This window comes from Calidris pugnax, unplaced genomic scaffold (genome assembly GCF_001431845.1).
Source record: "Calidris pugnax isolate Ruff unplaced genomic scaffold, ASM143184v1 scaffold60, whole genome shotgun sequence".
In the NCBI taxonomy this organism is placed as follows: domain Eukaryota; kingdom Metazoa; phylum Chordata; class Aves; order Charadriiformes; family Scolopacidae; genus Calidris; species Calidris pugnax.
In genome coordinates this window covers 2,500,595-2,517,867 of record NW_015090831.1, presented here as the reverse complement: position 1 = coordinate 2,517,867, position 17,273 = coordinate 2,500,595, and the positions used below count along the sequence as shown (strand labels likewise).

The following is a 17,273-nucleotide window of genomic DNA, read 5'->3' as shown; positions in this document are numbered from 1 at the left end:
CGAGGAGGGGGGGAGAACGGTTCAGCGGCTAGCATTAATGCAAGTTTTAATTATATAGCCATAATACCACTTTCCCCTCTGAGAAAGGTTGGTTTAGATTACATGGTGCAAAAGGAAATTGCAGAAAATAATAACTTCAAAACAGCCTCGCCACTGCGAATTTGTAAGAATTTGGTAGCGTTCTCATCTCTCGCATTTTCAGGACAGACACATTCATCCAGTTGCTAGGAAAACCAAATAATGAAAACATAGCTGGGATTTAGCAAGTTCCACTGGGAATTACCTATGATAGAGGGCAGGGCTGCACTTCCTCAGAACATGCTCCTGCTGTAAAAATTCACAAACCTGGCATTCATACAGGCATCTGTCGCTTGCTCTAATGCCAGTTCATAGTATACATACAAACATCTGCTTCCATGCACAAAGGGATACAGAACGCTTGACAGGTCTGTGTTAGCAGGGTTCGCAATGCCAGTTCTTTATGCAAAAACCCTAATGCTTCCCGTCAAGCCATTAGAAGTGATACAATCAGCCCAGGCCCCATTAAGCCATCAGTGTCCACCTGTGATAAAGATGGCCATTTGTTTTCTTAAAGCCCACTTAATGTCTGCTTAACTCAATTTGTCAGGAAATGTAGAACAATTTCCTCACAGCCTGAAATTTGGTAGTGGTTCAAAGTCAAAAGGCCAGGTCTAGTCTTATTCAAATGATATAATGAACAGTCTTCAAATCTAAATCTCCCTTGGGGAGATGCTGTTTACTTTTTTTTTTTTTTTAATGTTAGAAGAAGCGGGGGAAAAAAGGAAGAATAAAATGTATGCTTTTCTTTGATTACTAAAAATATTGAATCCTTTTAACCCCTTCATATGGGTCATCTGAGAAATGAACTTGCTTGCTTCCTTCTTTTGCTGGAGGTTAATATACTAAAGGTTAGGCAGAGCAGAGCAAAAATACCAGACTGAATATGCAGAAAAAAAAAATATTTCCAGCATATTTTAAAAGTCTCTTTTTAAGCATATAATTTTACAGCTTAAGCACCTAAAACATATCTGCAGTTTTCACCTTCTCCTGGAGTACCAACAAGGAGCCCAATCCCCCCTCTTGATGGCCATGCCGAGGGTGCTATTCTCAAGGGGCAAAAGCAGAGTGCATTTGAGATTGTTGGTGGGAATTTTCCCCGGGGAATATGGACAACAGCTGAGTAAATGTGACAGGATTCAGTCCTGACTTTGCAATTGTTCTGGGTTGGTTCCTATTCCACATCCTAATCTTCATATAAGGTGAATTCTTTTCTGACTCATCCCCGTGTTTCCTTCCACCCTGCCACAGGGTCCCAAACCAACCTTCCCCAGGATCTTCCATCCCCAGGTCCTCAACCAACATGTCAATTTGGAGAACATGGGTGAGGACCGGAGGATGCCAATGGAAGCCACCCTCGGCATGGGCAGTAGGGACAAGAAGACGCTGTGAAGGAGAGGGGAGAGGGGGTCTTGGGAGCTAACAGTGATGCCTTGTCATGTTTCCACACAACAAAAATAAGTCGTGATGGGCCACTGCTGTGGTAGGGCAGAGCACTACTGCTAACCCACCTCTCTGGCCAAAAAAGAACGGGGGAAAAAAAACCCTATATATATTAAATAAACAGGATTCCCAATACATAATCACAGACTGATAGGTTCAAGATATTAAATTAAATTAGAAAAAGTGACCTGATGGGAACTGCTTTGGTATCTGAAGACAATTTTTGAAAGCGTGAGCAACTATTTATGTTTCTCTGGAAAGGCGTGCAGGTCAAGCATCGTAGCGCCGTCTCTCTGCTGGCTTTAACTGCTGTTGGGGAGGTGCGTTACGGCCTCGAGTTGTGCATTTGCAGAGAAAATATCACACCGTCCAGATGCTCAAGTCTGCTCTTTCCGTGCGGAAAACCCGGCACAAGGCTGTAACGGTGTATGAAATACCAGGGAAAAGCTCAGCATTTTTTTTTTCCTAAGCTTGGTAGAAGTTAGCGGTGAAGCGCAGTCATTTCAGCCCAGATCAGACTATCCATTAGCTATCAAAGTCCGAAGTCTAATTAACCCCCTCCAAAATTGACTGACAAAGATCATTCCTCTTTTATGCAGCCCGACCGGTCGTCTGTACGCTGGGCATGCAGTACCTAAGTCAGATGCTGCTTTGTTATAATTAGGGCAGCAAATTTTGTTTTCTGTTTGGTACTTGCTGTTACATATTGCACGTAATGTATGGCACTGTTAAGGGAAAAAAATTGGAGTCAAAGTGCCTGGAAAGTTAGGTCTGCTCTGTAGCACTGTGAGATTGTTGACATCTGCCGAGGTTGGAGAGCTCAGTAAGCAGGAAATGGGGTGTCACTCTGAGTGGTAGTTTACCATTATCCTGGCATCCTAATGAAGTGTCTGCAGTGCACAGAGCTTCTGGATGGCATCTTAACGCACGGCTAAGCAAAAGCACTTCTCTCCTTGTCACTGTCATCCATCTGCCTGCACCCTACTGTAGCCAATGGGATGGAACCATGCTACAATGTGCTATAAGCCATTTAGAGTTGCACATTGCATAATCAGTCCCATCAAATATGTAAAAAATGACTATTATTGGTTATTTCCCTCCAACTCCGGCACCTGGAGTTTGATACATTAAAGTTTAACTTTTGTCAATGCTGGTTTTTCCCATTAATTCCACATATATTTTTGTTAAATGGGACTGAGTTGCAAACTCATTGTCTTGGGTCTTGCTAATGGATCTCAAAAGTTGTATGAATATTCATTGCAAACTCCACTTTATATCACATAGGATGAATTTATCAATTGCCCATATAGAGAGGTTTCGTGCAATTCTCATTTTCTTTTGCAACATCTATTTCTGAAGCATGAATAAAAACTAAAATCAATTCAGATCACAAATTGGTTGTTTTCCTTATAGCAAACATTAGTTAGTTTGAATGCTTCTTATAGATTTTTTTTAAAAAAACAAGAAAATATTTTACAATATATCTGCATAAGACGATTGCCATAGTGTACTGCAAGTGATTAAAATTGGGACTTTTATGTTGCGTACAGTAACACTAAAATATTCTGACATTAAAAGTGATGTGAATACTTTATCTATATATTTATACATAAAAATCTCTGTATTTTAGCCAGCATGACTTCCAGAATACGAAGACTTACTAAATAAAAGCAGAGTTTTGGGCAGTTGATGTCTCTGAAAAAAAAAAAAATCAAGCCAACAGAGCACTCTCTTTTAAGCAAGTTTTCATTCCCTGATAACACCAAAGCTATCAAGGACTGGGGTTAAGCATTGTGTGACAGGGCAAGCTTCTAAAATGGGCAAGAGCAAGATGAATTGGCTGAGGCGGGTGTTTATTTATACAAACAAGAGGGCAGAACATAATTTAGTTGCATCAGGAATTTTTCACAGACATTAAAACTATAGCAAACATAACAGCGGGGATGCTTGCACAGCAGCACAGTGGGGAAGCTCACAGAGCGTCTGCCCACACTACGGCTGGCTGTAGCCAGCGCCATAAGTCTCACAATTTCATTAGCACTCGAAAAATCCACCTCAGTTCCGATTAAAAACAAAACGAAACAAAAAAATCAACAAAAAAAAACCCCTCCCGAAATAAACAAACCCAAAAAAGCCCCAGACAAGACCTGTCTTTCTCTCGGCAGCTGAAATCAGTCGCGAATTGTTGGAAAAAGTCTTGGCAGACAGATTTTGCTGTAGCAACAGTGTGTGACGTTTTAACCACAGCAGAAATCTTATCCAAAAAAAACAAAACAAGGTGAGAAGAGCCATGTAAGAAAATCAGAGAAAACCCCGCTTCAAAAAACAACAACAATAACAACAACAAAAACATAGATTAGGTGGCAGATCAATAGTTTGATATTTTATGCAGAATCATAAATCACTGGTTTTTTTCAGCAGTTCAGCTGTGAGGCTCGAGAGCATAAAAAAGAAACCGTGGCTCGTGATAAAATTAGGCATTAATGTGAGCCATAAATGCCATTTAACATTAAACATGCACAAGCCACACTGCGGTGCCTGGTAAAGGGAAATGGGCGCTGGAGTAAAACTATACAAAGTAAGTCAGACATGAATAATGCAGCGGGGCTGAGGGGGGTCACGGGTCAGACTCCAGTACCTTGCGAAATAATGAATGCGTGTCAGGTTAGAGACATACATCCCTTCCTAGCAAACGTGAGTTATTGGAGATAAACCTTGGACTTCCTGTTCTGAAACAAAGTGGCTTGTTGTAAACAGCTACGTCCATTTAAAATTAATGATTAAAAGAAAGATTCGCTGGGATTTGCTTAAGTATTCTTTATGGACACCAGTGCTAAAGGTTACTTTCTTCATTCATTTTTACCCAGCCACTGTTAATGTTACAGACACATCATGTTTTCTCCTCTGCTCAAATGTTTATCCAAAACTCATTTGCAAAAGAGCTTATATAATATTAAGTGGGGTTTTTTCAATGCATTCTTCATTTAAATATAAACAAGAGAGCATCTCCACAGTTTTACTCTGTTTAAAAGGAGCCAGCCCTATTTCTAAAGACAGTAACCCAAATTCTAAATATATGTCCCATGAAAATATTACATGGAAATCCATGTGCAATTCACTTTGGAGTAGCTTGATCTGCTGAAATTATTACTTACATCTTCCATATTTTGCCTAAAAAATGTAAAAGGGATTAACAGTCCTCTCATTCTTTATTTGATATATGTGATTATGACGACCCCTTTCCTTCAGAAATCTTCACAGGGAAAAGAGAGTCTAACTTTCCAAATGGGAATCTTTTCCCCAGACTTTCACAATAGAAAGATTATAATGAAAAATAATATTATTTAATTTTATCAAAATTGGTCTGCTTCATTTTCTAGACTTAACTGGAGAATTTAACAGCTGTTCAAAGGTTTTTCCTCTCTTTGCACCCTGTACTGCCAGGCCTCATAGTACAGCATAAAGAGGGGGATACCTTCTCCACAGCCATTTATACAACCCCATGTTTAAGGATTTCCTCCTTCCATTTTACCATGGTATAGAGAAACTCCCCCCCAGAAAAAATTAAAATTAAAAAATCTTCCTACTTAGGAATCTGAAAGGGGGAAATTTCTAGGAAAGGGGAACTCAAGGCTTTACAGAAATAAAGCAAATACATAGGTATTGCAAATGAAACATAAGATCTTGCATCTGATCTGTTAAATATTCCATCAACAAGGTCAAGAGTAAAGACAAGCCCAGCCACAAAAACTGAAGCGAGAGTAAGCTTTAATAAAAAAAATGAACAGTTTATCCTCTTCAGCTTCTCAAGTGGAAAAACAAATTCTTTTATACTAGAGAAAAATCAAGCGTGTATATAGCATTAAAAAAAACCCACCAATATCAACCATTTTAATGAAAGAGTACCCAATATTTTCATGGAACTATAAAAGGGAGCGAGACTAAGTGTTATGGCAAAAAGCCTGGGCTCAGCAGCTTTGTGTGGGAAATGGTGAAATGTGACTGTGATTTATAATGAGAAAAGGTATCTACAACATACAATTTTCTACCTAGCTGCAAATAATAATTCATAGTGATGTCCCTTCCAGATAAAATACCTTTGCAATGTAGGACTCATGTGGTAAAATGATCATGATAAATGTCAGACCAGTGCAGGTAACGGCTTTACAAACCATTAAGATTAGCTGGCTCTTTTTTTTTGATGATAACAGTAACCATGCTGTGACTCTATGTGGTAATAATATCTCAGTACTGATAAATGCCAGAGCCAGGCAGAGGTGTTTATCATTCCCAGTTCAGAAATGCTGACTAAAGTTACCACATGTTGCCTGGTTTTTCTTCTTTTACAACAGGCTAGCAATTAACAAATAGACAGATTCGCAAAATAATTTTATGTAAAATTTCTTCGGGTTTTGTGCTGTAGTGCTTACCTAAAGACCCCTTCTCCTGTCTATCAGTGCTGATGATTTTGGAAGAGTAAGTCCTAAAATGAAGCTCTCTACCCTTGCCATTCTCTCAATAAATAATTTCTTTGTAAATTAATATTGCTCTTTTTAGTTTATCTCTTTTAAAAATACACCTTATAAGGAAGTGCAGCCTCTGTGCTGTAACTGTTTCCGTAGGGAAGGTGGTTACCAAGCTGGTATCTGTGTTAATCAACACAGAGCAGAGACACTTCCTTCAAGAGAGCACGATAAAGTTTTACAGTATGACATTTCCTTGCAAATATTCTGCAACAAACAGAGAGCCTTTCCTTCCATCAGGTCTTTCCCTACCTCAGTCTTTCTGTTCCACTAAAGCCCGTTGAATTCTCAGGAGAAAACAAAATTAAAAAATAAACTGAAGTGCTTTTTTTGAGAAGTTGCAGTACAGCCAGGGCAGCCCCAATCTAAATATAATTTATCTGGTAAGATCACAGCATGTATGAGCACCAAGTCGCACAAACAAAAAGCCCACAGAATGTGTACTCCCTTCCTACAATAAATTCACTTCTGCAAATATCATATAATTTTCATTCGTAGCTTCAGTCATATTTCCACTGGGCAGATCATCCACAGGACAAAAATAAACAGTGCTTATGGCTCGTGGCAGAAAACATCAAGGGGTGACTGGGTTGCAAGACTGGGGGAGTTTGTGCTGTTCAGAAGTTAAGGTTCTGCACAGGTCAAATCAGAACAAGACTAAAATACACAGAAAGTGTATTCTATATTTGTGTGTAATTCCATTATCCCTACTGTCAATTGCATGGCTTCCCATAGAATAAATCCACATGAAAGTTTGGTGGGTTTTTAACTGGAAAACAATACCTATACATTGAGTACTTTGAGCTCTTCTCTTTCGTATCTATATAAATGTTCAAATTATAAACAATACAGATACATACATCTATATCTGTGTGCATCAAGTATTAATCTCAACAGGAATTAGGAATACACGCTGAGGAAGGACTAGTGTCCTAGTAACTTTAATTTTAAAATTCAGTTCATTTGCAGGAAATTTTTGCTTGAAACTTTTTTTTTTGGTGAAATCTTTGAATCAAGGCACTCATCACCATTTATGCTTAGGCAGCACCTCCTGCAACTGGGATTCCACCCTGATTGAGATCTCTGGGTGCTAGGGTAATATGAATATTAAAAAGGAACATATACGAAGAATGATAGGTGATAATTAAATCATAGATGGTAAGATCAGAAAAGTATTCTCAGGTTATCTAGGGCATGTAACATGCAAGATGTTTTCCCTACGTCAGACCTACTGGCACCTTATCTAATCTGTTCCAAAACGAAAGCACGGTTGTACATGTTTTTGTTTTAGTTGCAACATCTTATACAAATTGATGAAAGTATCAGTCAAGCCTTTACCACGAAACTATGAATCATGCATCATACCAAGAAGGTATATCTTTACATGCATCATACCAAGAAGGTATATCTGCACAAAAAGGATGGCAACTTTCTTATCACCTCAAAAGAGATAAAAGCCTTTAGTGCTGTTTTCTCTATTACTAATTGTAAGTTTGGAATGCAAATTGTTTCCTACAGAAATTATATGTATATATAATTTATAAATATTATACAGATATTAGAAAACAGGTATTAGAAACGGGTATTTACAGGTACTAGAAAACAGCTACACTGCAATAGTTTCTTGAAATAATTGATCACCAGAAAGCATGACTAAAAAGAATAGCAAATAATTTTGTATTTTCAAACTTGATGACATGTAATTTCAAGGACAGAGATTCAGAAATACAGCAGATTAAATTATGATAAGAGAAAAAGGACAACAAGGACTAACTAGGTTGTGCATCCATCACAGAAGCTGCACCTTTGGACAAATGTAATTCCAAAGTGGAATTCAAAGTAAAATGTGGGTCCCTTGCTACATGGAGGTACTTTAGCTTAGGATGATGGTCTAATAGTCTAATAAAATAAATAAAAAAACATAAGAATATAATCCTGTGAATGAGAAAGTGCTTTTTTTATGATTAAGAATGAATTTTTAATCCTTGTAAATTACTCTTGCTCTCTAGTAAGGTGATAAAAGGTATGATATATTATGTTTTTAACCATATATTAGTGATGGTTTTTCTTGTTAAGGCACCAGGCACAGCACTGGGCAAAGTAATGTCCTAATATGGCACTCAAGTGGTTATTTTATTTTAATTTGTTTTCTCCTTAGAAATCCAGGACAACGCCACTCGCATCAAATCCATAAGGAGCCTGGTAAAAAAGCTCCCTCGACCAAACTATGACACAATGAAAATCCTCTTTGAACATCTAAAGAAGTAAGTAGAACCATGGTACTAATAGATCAATAATTTTAAAAGGAATCGATGTGTGGTGTCCAAATCCTATTGGAAATGTCATCCAAAATACCAAAGAGAATTATGTTCTTTAGCAAAACTAAGGACAATTTATGGTTTCTATGTATATCCTATTCCTGCCCAAGAAATCAGCATGTCTAAGCAAAAGCATGAATTTTTCCTCTCCTAGAAAACAAAACAGTTCTGTTTCCTTTGATGCAGTCAGACACACGAGGATTACTATGCTACAGATATATTGAACTGGGCAAATACAATGTGTTCCAGTATTGCATTTGGCCAGTTTATTTTGACTTTCTCCAACAGTAGACCCTTTGATCGCCATATTTTCACCATCCAGATCCCTGACGCTCAGACTCCTTTATGGAGGCACATAATGATAGAAATAACCTCACCCAAGAACATACATTGCAAGCTCTTGTACCTCATGAGGAAGCTTGTGACAACACAGAACCTCTAAGAAACACTGAGGAGAGATATGGAAGTGCCCTTTTGCTCTCCTAATGTTGTTGAGATACCACAGAGGTAGAAAAGTGACACTGTGAGGCTCTACCTTATCATTCTTCTGTGGTTTCCGCACTCATTGAGCTCCATTTGCAAGAGACGTCAGCCCACAAAGTCAACCCAGGTTCTCATGTTCACCTTGGGTTTTCTTCTCCTGTTTTGTGGCATTAACAGTAAAAATGTATATAGACCACAGACTTGCTCAGAAACCAACCTGCAGACTTGCAGAATGACTGGGCAGAAGTCACAGACCTCAAGATAAGGGCTCATGAAGGGCAGGATCCTGTTCTTCCCTGGGTGGTAACCAGTGAACCATTGTACACAGTCATGCTTCAGCCAAACAACCCCTAAAATTGAAGGGACAAAGTAGGATGTGGGGCCCTATGGAAGCTCTGTGCTCAGAGGAGCAGTTCATCCCAGGAATGATATAATGACCCCAGTGAGTGAGCAATAAAGACTTCAAATAAAAGACTCCTCTGTGCTTTTAACAAATTATTATATATACCTTATACTGATCATTTCTGCTCTATTCTCCTGGCATACACATATAAGAGATGTAGATCCTTTATCTTGTTTTGCAGCCTCCAGTTGAAACTGCAAAATGAAGTCCATATAGTTCCCATATATTCCCATATAGTCATGGGAATGTCCCTGTTTCATTAAGCATGGAAGGATTTGAAACAGCCCATAAAATGACCGAGTTTGGCCTTGCAGAAAAACAGTTTTCTAGGTATTCATCTGATGTACCGTATGTGCACATTCTCTCCTTCAGCTGGTTATCTAGAGAAGGCTGATAATTTATTACTGTCAATGGAAGAATAATAAGGGAAATTATTTCCTGGGAAGAACCTGAGTGCAAGAAGTGGGTACATGCTGTCAGCACAGATATGCCATATACTAAATTTACTGCAGCATATGTGGCATTGATCCTAACCTGAAGAAAGTTTTTTTACCGTGTCTTAGGGGAGAGATATCAGGTACACACAATAAATCTTTGATCTCATAGTAAAATCACTTGATTGAGACCCAGGAGATGTGGGTTCAGTTCTTGGCTTTGACCGGATGTTCTGGGTGACCTTGGGTAAATCACTTAATCTCTCTGTGCCTTGGTTCCTTGTTTACAAAATGATGATAATACTTCCTTTGTCTGCCTTGGCTTTTTAGAGCATAATCTGTTTGGGACAGCAATTGTTTCCTGCTGTGTATGTGCAGAATAAAGGGGAAAACTGGACCAACACTGGTGTTTTTGGAGAAAAGGGGAAAAAAAAAAACCCCAAACACTAAAATCCAGACAATAAAACACCAATACTTGTTAATGTATATGTAGAGAATACCAGGCTTGACCTCAACTCTATGGATATGGTGGGAAGGTGGATGCTCTATCCAAACAAGCCCTTGCTCTTACCCAAGTGTCACTGCAGAAGTTATGGTGAAGCTAGAGGTGTACTGACACAATACTGTGGTGCAGTGATGGAAAATGTGATATTTGAGCCATTTAGGGGGGCTGAGCATGATGGCACCAATTATCTGAGTCTCTCTGGAGAAGGTCAGCCTTCCCTGCCATGCATACACATTCCCAGGTAAGGACAGGAGTATTCCATGATCTTTGCTCAATTGACATAGAAGCAGTAGTAGAATAGATACAGAAAACACCCAAAAAAAAAGATGAAAATTGGTTTGTTCTCTTGAACTTCTCAGTTCAAAAGACAAGGCCCAGTCAAATGGTGTCAGGGCTCTAAAACTGAGAATAAAGAAAGGTACATACGTTGTACATTATAACATGATGCTTGTATTATGCAAATATAGGTTACGTGTGTTTGTTTAAATTAACCTAGAAAACAAGAGTAGTTTGCAGGTGTTAAAAAGTGTAGAATTGTACTGCTTTTAGGGAGACTCTTCAGAAGAGGGGTGCCAATGTGCACAATGGGCCATGCTCAACACTGACTTGTACCTTTTGCCACCCTCTTCAACCACGGGAAATTCAAAAGTTGTTGATACCTTGAGAAAATAAGTAAACTAGTTTGGTTTGAGGCATATTACTGCACTTTCTGTATTTGCTGGTGGAGACGGCTGTTCTCACTCAATATTGAACTGAGCTTCAAGAGTTTCCTGAGGGGGAGAAGCTAAGGGACCACGGTTATGCTGCTTCTGCAGCACTCCCCTGCTTCTCCCACCCCTTCCCTTCCACTCTATCAGACAAACAGGACTGTTATGGGGGACTTTGTAAGCCTGGGACTTCTGTACAGCACATGAAAGCACACATCTCACTGACACAGAGGAGCTCAGCAGGAGAACCCAACCTTCGCCCAGAAGGCCATGTTTATCCTAAATCACTGTCGGCGGTGAGGGCCGCGCTATGGTTTTATTCTGCGGCGATCCGGTCTGCAGGAGCAGGTCCAGATCAAGCACAAATAACAACGTGCAAGGCACTTCAGAAGGGTCCTCCTTCAGAAACCCAGACAAAGCAGCTGATGAGAGAGTCTGCGAGAAAGGCCTGGCAGCAGGGATTAACACCCGTGCCATATATCTTTCTTAAACCGAGCCCTCTGAAGCTGCAAGAAGTCACAGTGCAGCGTATGAAGCCCACAGGAGGGGGATTAAAAGCAAAGCTTGGGGTTGCAGTACCTGTTCTTTTAAGGTTTTTTAGCATTTGATGGGAAGAAAAAAAAAAAACCCACCAGTGTCCCCGTTCAACTTAGCATGAAATCTATTCTACTACTCCTAAAGAGAAGAGACGAAACATGGGGCTGAGCCGATATATCACATAGATCTTGCCAGTATAGCAATGTAAGAAATTGTTTTATTAGGTCTTGCACTGAAAATAATTGAGCGCAACTACTAAGGTTATTTGTACTTCTTCCTGAAGATGAGCAAATCAAACAAATATACTTTACACGTGAAAGAAACAACAAAACCCAACCTGAGTAGGAATTTTCCCAAATAAAGAGCTACAGAAACCAACCTGTTCTACTTGAACATGTTTAGAGAACATTTGCTTGCTATATATAGCCCATATACTGCTATGCCCCTCACTTCCCAAGGACTCCACTCTTTCCTGTTGCTTATCTACAAGTGATTTTTACTCCCAAACAGAGCGAGCTAATCACAGGTACCAGATAAAACCAATATACCTTTCCAGTTCTATTTTTCAGGTGTACACAGGACATCAAATGATGCAGAAACCCTGTATTGGCTCTCTGCACAAATGTGAACTGAGAGCAACCAACCCCTATCTGATAAATCATTATTTGTACCCAGTAATTTACTCACAGAACTATCATTCAAGTGAGGCAGAAGGAGCATTTCAGTCTTTAAGGATCCCAGAGTATTTTACAATCAGTACTTAACCTTTTTTCACAGCAGCATCTCGAGGTAGCTATCACACGCCCATAGGGAAACTGAGGCACAAGAAGTTAAAATGACTTAAAGACTCAGCGTAAGGCAGCAATACCATCAAAAAACCCAGAGGTTGAGGTTTTTTTTTTTCTGTTTGCACAGAAGCTTCTCCAGCAACCACAAAATACTCTTTCCTCCCTAATGCAGAAGGCAGCAGGGGAGAGGAGCACCCTGGCTGGATCCTCTGCACCACTCTCCGAGCTGGCAAAGGCGGACGCAGCTCTGCTCCAGAAGCTGTGCGCCTGCATTATACAGCCCTGTGCCTGAGCTAATAAGCTGTGCTTATTAATGTTAAATTAATGAATCTCAGCCTGCTCTGCTTATTAGGTTGAGCTCCGTGCCACCGCAAGGCAGCTCTGCGACTCCCAGACCCGAGCTGTCTCACATCTGACCAGGCTGGAGCACAGGGCAGCCAAGCTCCAGTCTGTCTTTACCCATCCGTGTAGACACCCCTGCGAAGGGATCTATTACAGACAAAACCCCCCTCCTTCCTCCTTCTTTCCCCCCCCCCCCACCCCACAAAGGCAGGATAATATGTGTTATTTGCAGAACTAGAAAATGGATGTTGAAATAATTAAAAGGGGAAGGCAGGGGCCAGCCTGATGCTCCCATCCCTCTCCCTTACGTGGGAAGCGCTGAACCCAGATGCCCAACTGTGGAAGAGATTCTTCCAGCAGCAGCATCTGCCTCCTTGGCAGGCACTTCAGGCAAGTTGTCTGGGGAGCTCTGCAGTTGCCTCTTGGTTTATCACGTGGATCTGTTACTGTGCCCTATCTGGCTGCCTTGTCCAGGCAGAAGCCAATTCCTTTTGATTCACCTTTGAATCCAAGAAACTCCATTTATTTTGCTCCATTTTCCCCGTACCGTACATAGCACGGCAAGAGATTGTCAGATGCCATCCAGGCTTTCTGCCCTTTCAGAGAGAGAAAGAGGATTTTCTTTCTGATTGCCTTCCCCCCTTCCCAAATCCTTCTTTCTTACTGGTAATTGTTTGCATCAATTTCACTGGAAATAAGCTCCTCATCAAAAGCAGAACTTTTTTATTTAAGACAAACCCACTGATATTAATATATTATCTAACAAAAGTCATAGGTATTCAGGCTCTAGCTGTTTGGAAAAATAACCTTCTCCCATGTTCATATGTCTATGAATAGGGAAAAGGACACAACTTTGACAAACGAAACACCCCCCTCCCCTCAAACCTTGCAACATGTGGCAGCTACATCCTGAAAAACATAGGTTTTTGCAAACTACATGTGACCAGACTTGTTTCTACCTATTAAAAACCAGAAAAAAAAGAAAAAGAAAAAAGCCATGCATAGACAGAAGCCCACAGTAGCCCCCACACCAGGACACGATGACAATGTGATGACAAGTCCAGCAGCAGTACCCAGAATTCTGAGGGAAAATCAGAAAATAAAGTTAAAGTATGGCATCTAGTAATACGACGCAGGGGATGTCTGCAAACTTTCTTTTTTTTTTTTAAGTTGGTGGAGGAAAGATGTAGCAAACATATGTGATTTTCACTTACTAAACTATGTGTCATATCAGCAGTTTCGGGCAGGCTTACATATTGAATCTAGGCTCAGGAGAACCGTTTTTTCACACAGTAGAAGAACAGATTACATTAAGAAGCATACAAGGTTTTTATTAAAAAAAAAAGAAAGAAGGAAAAAAAAAAGTAAAAGTTATTTAAAAGAAAAAGCTATCCACAGAATGGAAGGACTATAAGAAAAATTTGGGAAACCTCAGGAAACCTGTGGGAGACCTACCACCTGAAGTGTGGGATGGGCACTTAAATTTTATTTCAGGAAAAATGCCCAGATTCAGGAATGTGCAGAAGCACAGAAGCCCTTAACTAAAGGCACAAGAATGACTATGTGTTGAGATTATTTCCTGAACCACGACCTTTCTTTATAGTCAGGCAATTCATGAGCAGCTCTTGCTCTTCAGCCATGGGACAGCAGATGGGAGAAAAGCTTAACCTTGCTCCTGCAAAGTTGGTGAGCAGCTACTGGGAATACGAGGAGGAGAAACACCCTCTTGCACTGGAAGAGCAAGTAGGTGACTGGTCATGGACATAAGAGACTCAGGCATCCCTGACTGGTACTTTAAGATTTATATGAAATAAATTAATCACTTTCTAGCTTAAGAAGGGCAAACATACATGGAGGCGTGCTCTTGCACACATGCTCTTCTTTGTTTCAGCTATAGAAGTGTTAGAAAGGAGCTGGAGAAGCACCAACATTTGTCCCATTTCCCACAGCTTCCCAGAGCTCGATCTAATGGGAAGGAGAAGAGTTAAACCCATTTTCTCTCTGCTAAGTACCCATCGGTCTACTAAAGTCTCCCCTTATAAATTAGTGGACACCAGCAAATGTTCGTCGGGCAAAAGTGTGCACAGGACAAGAGTAATAACAGGTTTTGGACTAAAGGCAAGAAAAGAAACCCAGTCTTTATGGGTTTTTATTTTATTCACTTTGGGGCAGGGGCAGCCTGCTACTGAGGGTTTATACAGTCATGCCTAGTTCACCTTTTTGAGGAATAAGAGTATTTGTAAAGTTCACCTCTTCCCTAAAGAACACCTTGCAGCTTAGCGATTTTAATGAGAAGAATGATGAGTAATTAAAACCACATTTTCACCTGTGTTTCTATACACTTCCTATTTCCACAACCGTATTTAAAAATATAAACCCTGATTTTCATAACAATCAGGCAAATAATTACACTTGGTACTTTTCAATGCTACCAAGCTTCAAAATGTACTGAACTGGTGTATCAGCAAATAACAGAACGATAAAAATAATTAACATAGTTTTAATTTAAATATTTATGATACGGTTGACTCCGTGGCTGTACGGCACCATTGTGCTAGGTGCAGTACACAAATACGGATAGATAGAGCCCCTGTTTCAAAGAGCTCCCATTGTTCATCCCACATTACTCAGTATCAAACCATCTCAAAAAAGCTTTTCAAACATTAATTAAATCTCGCAACTTCCTTTTCAGGTCAGTAAGTTTTATTATCCTAGTTGTGTAGACGGAGAAAGTGAGGAATGAGGAGGGTAAGGCACTTGCCCACGATGACACAGTGAACACTTCTCACTTCCACTCTCCTCTCTCTTCCCGGTCCCCCCCCTACCCCGAGAGCCCCCCGCGCCTTTGAAGGCTCGCCCATGTGGATATTGGCGCTGTGGGTGTACGTGTGCATCTGGGCAGCACATCTCGGGGAGGGCCCGGTGACTGCTAAGTACTCTTTGGTTAATCAAGACCATGTGAGAGTCCTGCTTCTGCTTTGCACTCGCATACGCTTTAGTAAAATATCACTGGCGGAGTTAATTTATGTGATTTTGTAACCTCTTAATATTGCTTGGGGTTAGCGTTCTTTTCAACTCGAATGTTTTCTGCTGGTGAAAATTAAGAATGCTCAATTCATTACAAAAGGGCTTTTTTTCACCCCCACCCCCCCCCCCCTTTTTTTTTTTTTTTTTTGCTATTTTGGGAGATTGGGCCCTAACACATTAACATCCAGGATCAGTTCATCAAAGGGTAAATTGCATCGCTTTTCATTTTTCTGATTACAGATATGGGATTTTTCTCAGAATAAGGCTGTAAAATAAATAATAGGCTTGAAGTTTCTTAAGATATTCATTGGAACTTAAAAACAAAACAAAACGGACTTTAATGCCAAAGTGTCAGTGTTCTCTGCAAAATAATTAATATAACACAATAGGATCTATTCTACTATCGATTGAAAGGGAATTTATGCAGGTAATTCATTAAGGCTAGTGGGAGTTTGGCATGTAAATCCCCCAGCACTTTGATGGGAAAACAGACCCTGATGATTTTTTATTTTTTTTTTATAAGCTATAAAGTACAAGCTTTTCAGCAGCAAATATATAAAAAGCAAAAGCTAATACTTGAACAACTAGGGCAATGGATACCCCTGCTCTATAAGACTTCAGAAATGACATTAGATCAAATCATTTTTCACACATTCTGAAAGATGCAACAATCATTTCAAGCACCACGTTAAGAGAATCAATACATTTTTTGCTTCCAGAGAAGGGTATTTTACATTCCAACATTTGCAGGTTATCACCTTCATACATCTCTTTTTGTGGTCAAGTGCATGATTAGTACTTCTGACAGGGTATTGGCCATTTTCTTATGAAGATCTACAAATTCTTGTAAATAAAAACCAATCTGAAAAAAAAAAAAAAAGAAGAACAAATCTGTGGACTGGAATGCACCCTACTTGTAATGGGAACAAAAAGCTGGCAATGAAATATAAACCTAAATCACAGCAGAATGACCTACTTTAAGGCATTTGCCAAAGAGACAGTGTTTTAGACAGCTCCTCTGAAGTAGCGTCTTTATGTCTATGCCATCTGCAGATTTATTATTGTGCTTTAGAAAAAAAAAAAAAAAAAAAAAGAAAAAAAAGGGAAAGAAAAAAAAAGAGGGAAAAGAAAAATCTACAGTATGCCTGAACAAAACTCAGCCTCATCTATAGGAAAGATTCCAGTACTGTGGGCACCACACCCACACCTACTGATGTGGTCCAAGTTTTTTCTTTAGAGGCACCTAATTAAGAAACCCTGACTCATTTACATGGATATGTTTGATCTAAATTACACTCCAAACCACACCAAATTAGGAGCATCTGTGAATGCGAAGTGTTTGTTCCCAGTGACTGGTAGAATAGGGCCAGTTCTGGACGGCACATGTTCAAGTGACGAAAAATATTTCAGATGTAACATACTTCTGAGACCCACTTTTCCACTAATAATTCATAATGAGTTAAACCAGTATCTCTGCTTGAACAATTATTTCAGGCTGTGAAAAAAATGTCATTTTACTTTTAAAAGGAAGGCGGGGGCGGGGGGGACTAAAGGGTTGGTAGACAACCAACTAGTTTGGTTGTTTTCCCCGATAAAGGGCCTTAACTAGCTGTAATGCACACGTTATCAGATATACATTCCTCCTGAAGTCTGGACTAAAACAAAATATCTATGAATGATAAGTT

The 17,273-nt window shown here is 39.7% G+C and overlaps 1 protein-coding gene across 1 annotated transcript in view; it reads left to right on the top strand.

Annotated features, from left to right (window-relative positions):
* Nucleotides 1-17,273, top strand: part of ARHGAP15 (Rho GTPase activating protein 15) — a 379,872-nt gene that overhangs the window by 346,422 nt on the left and 16,177 nt on the right. Inside the window, exon 13 of the mRNA XM_014941116.1 lies at nt 8,203-8,308. Coding sequence (XP_014796602.1) covers nt 8,203-8,308 — 106 coding nt within the window. The remainder of the gene's footprint in view (nt 1-8,202; nt 8,309-17,273) is intronic.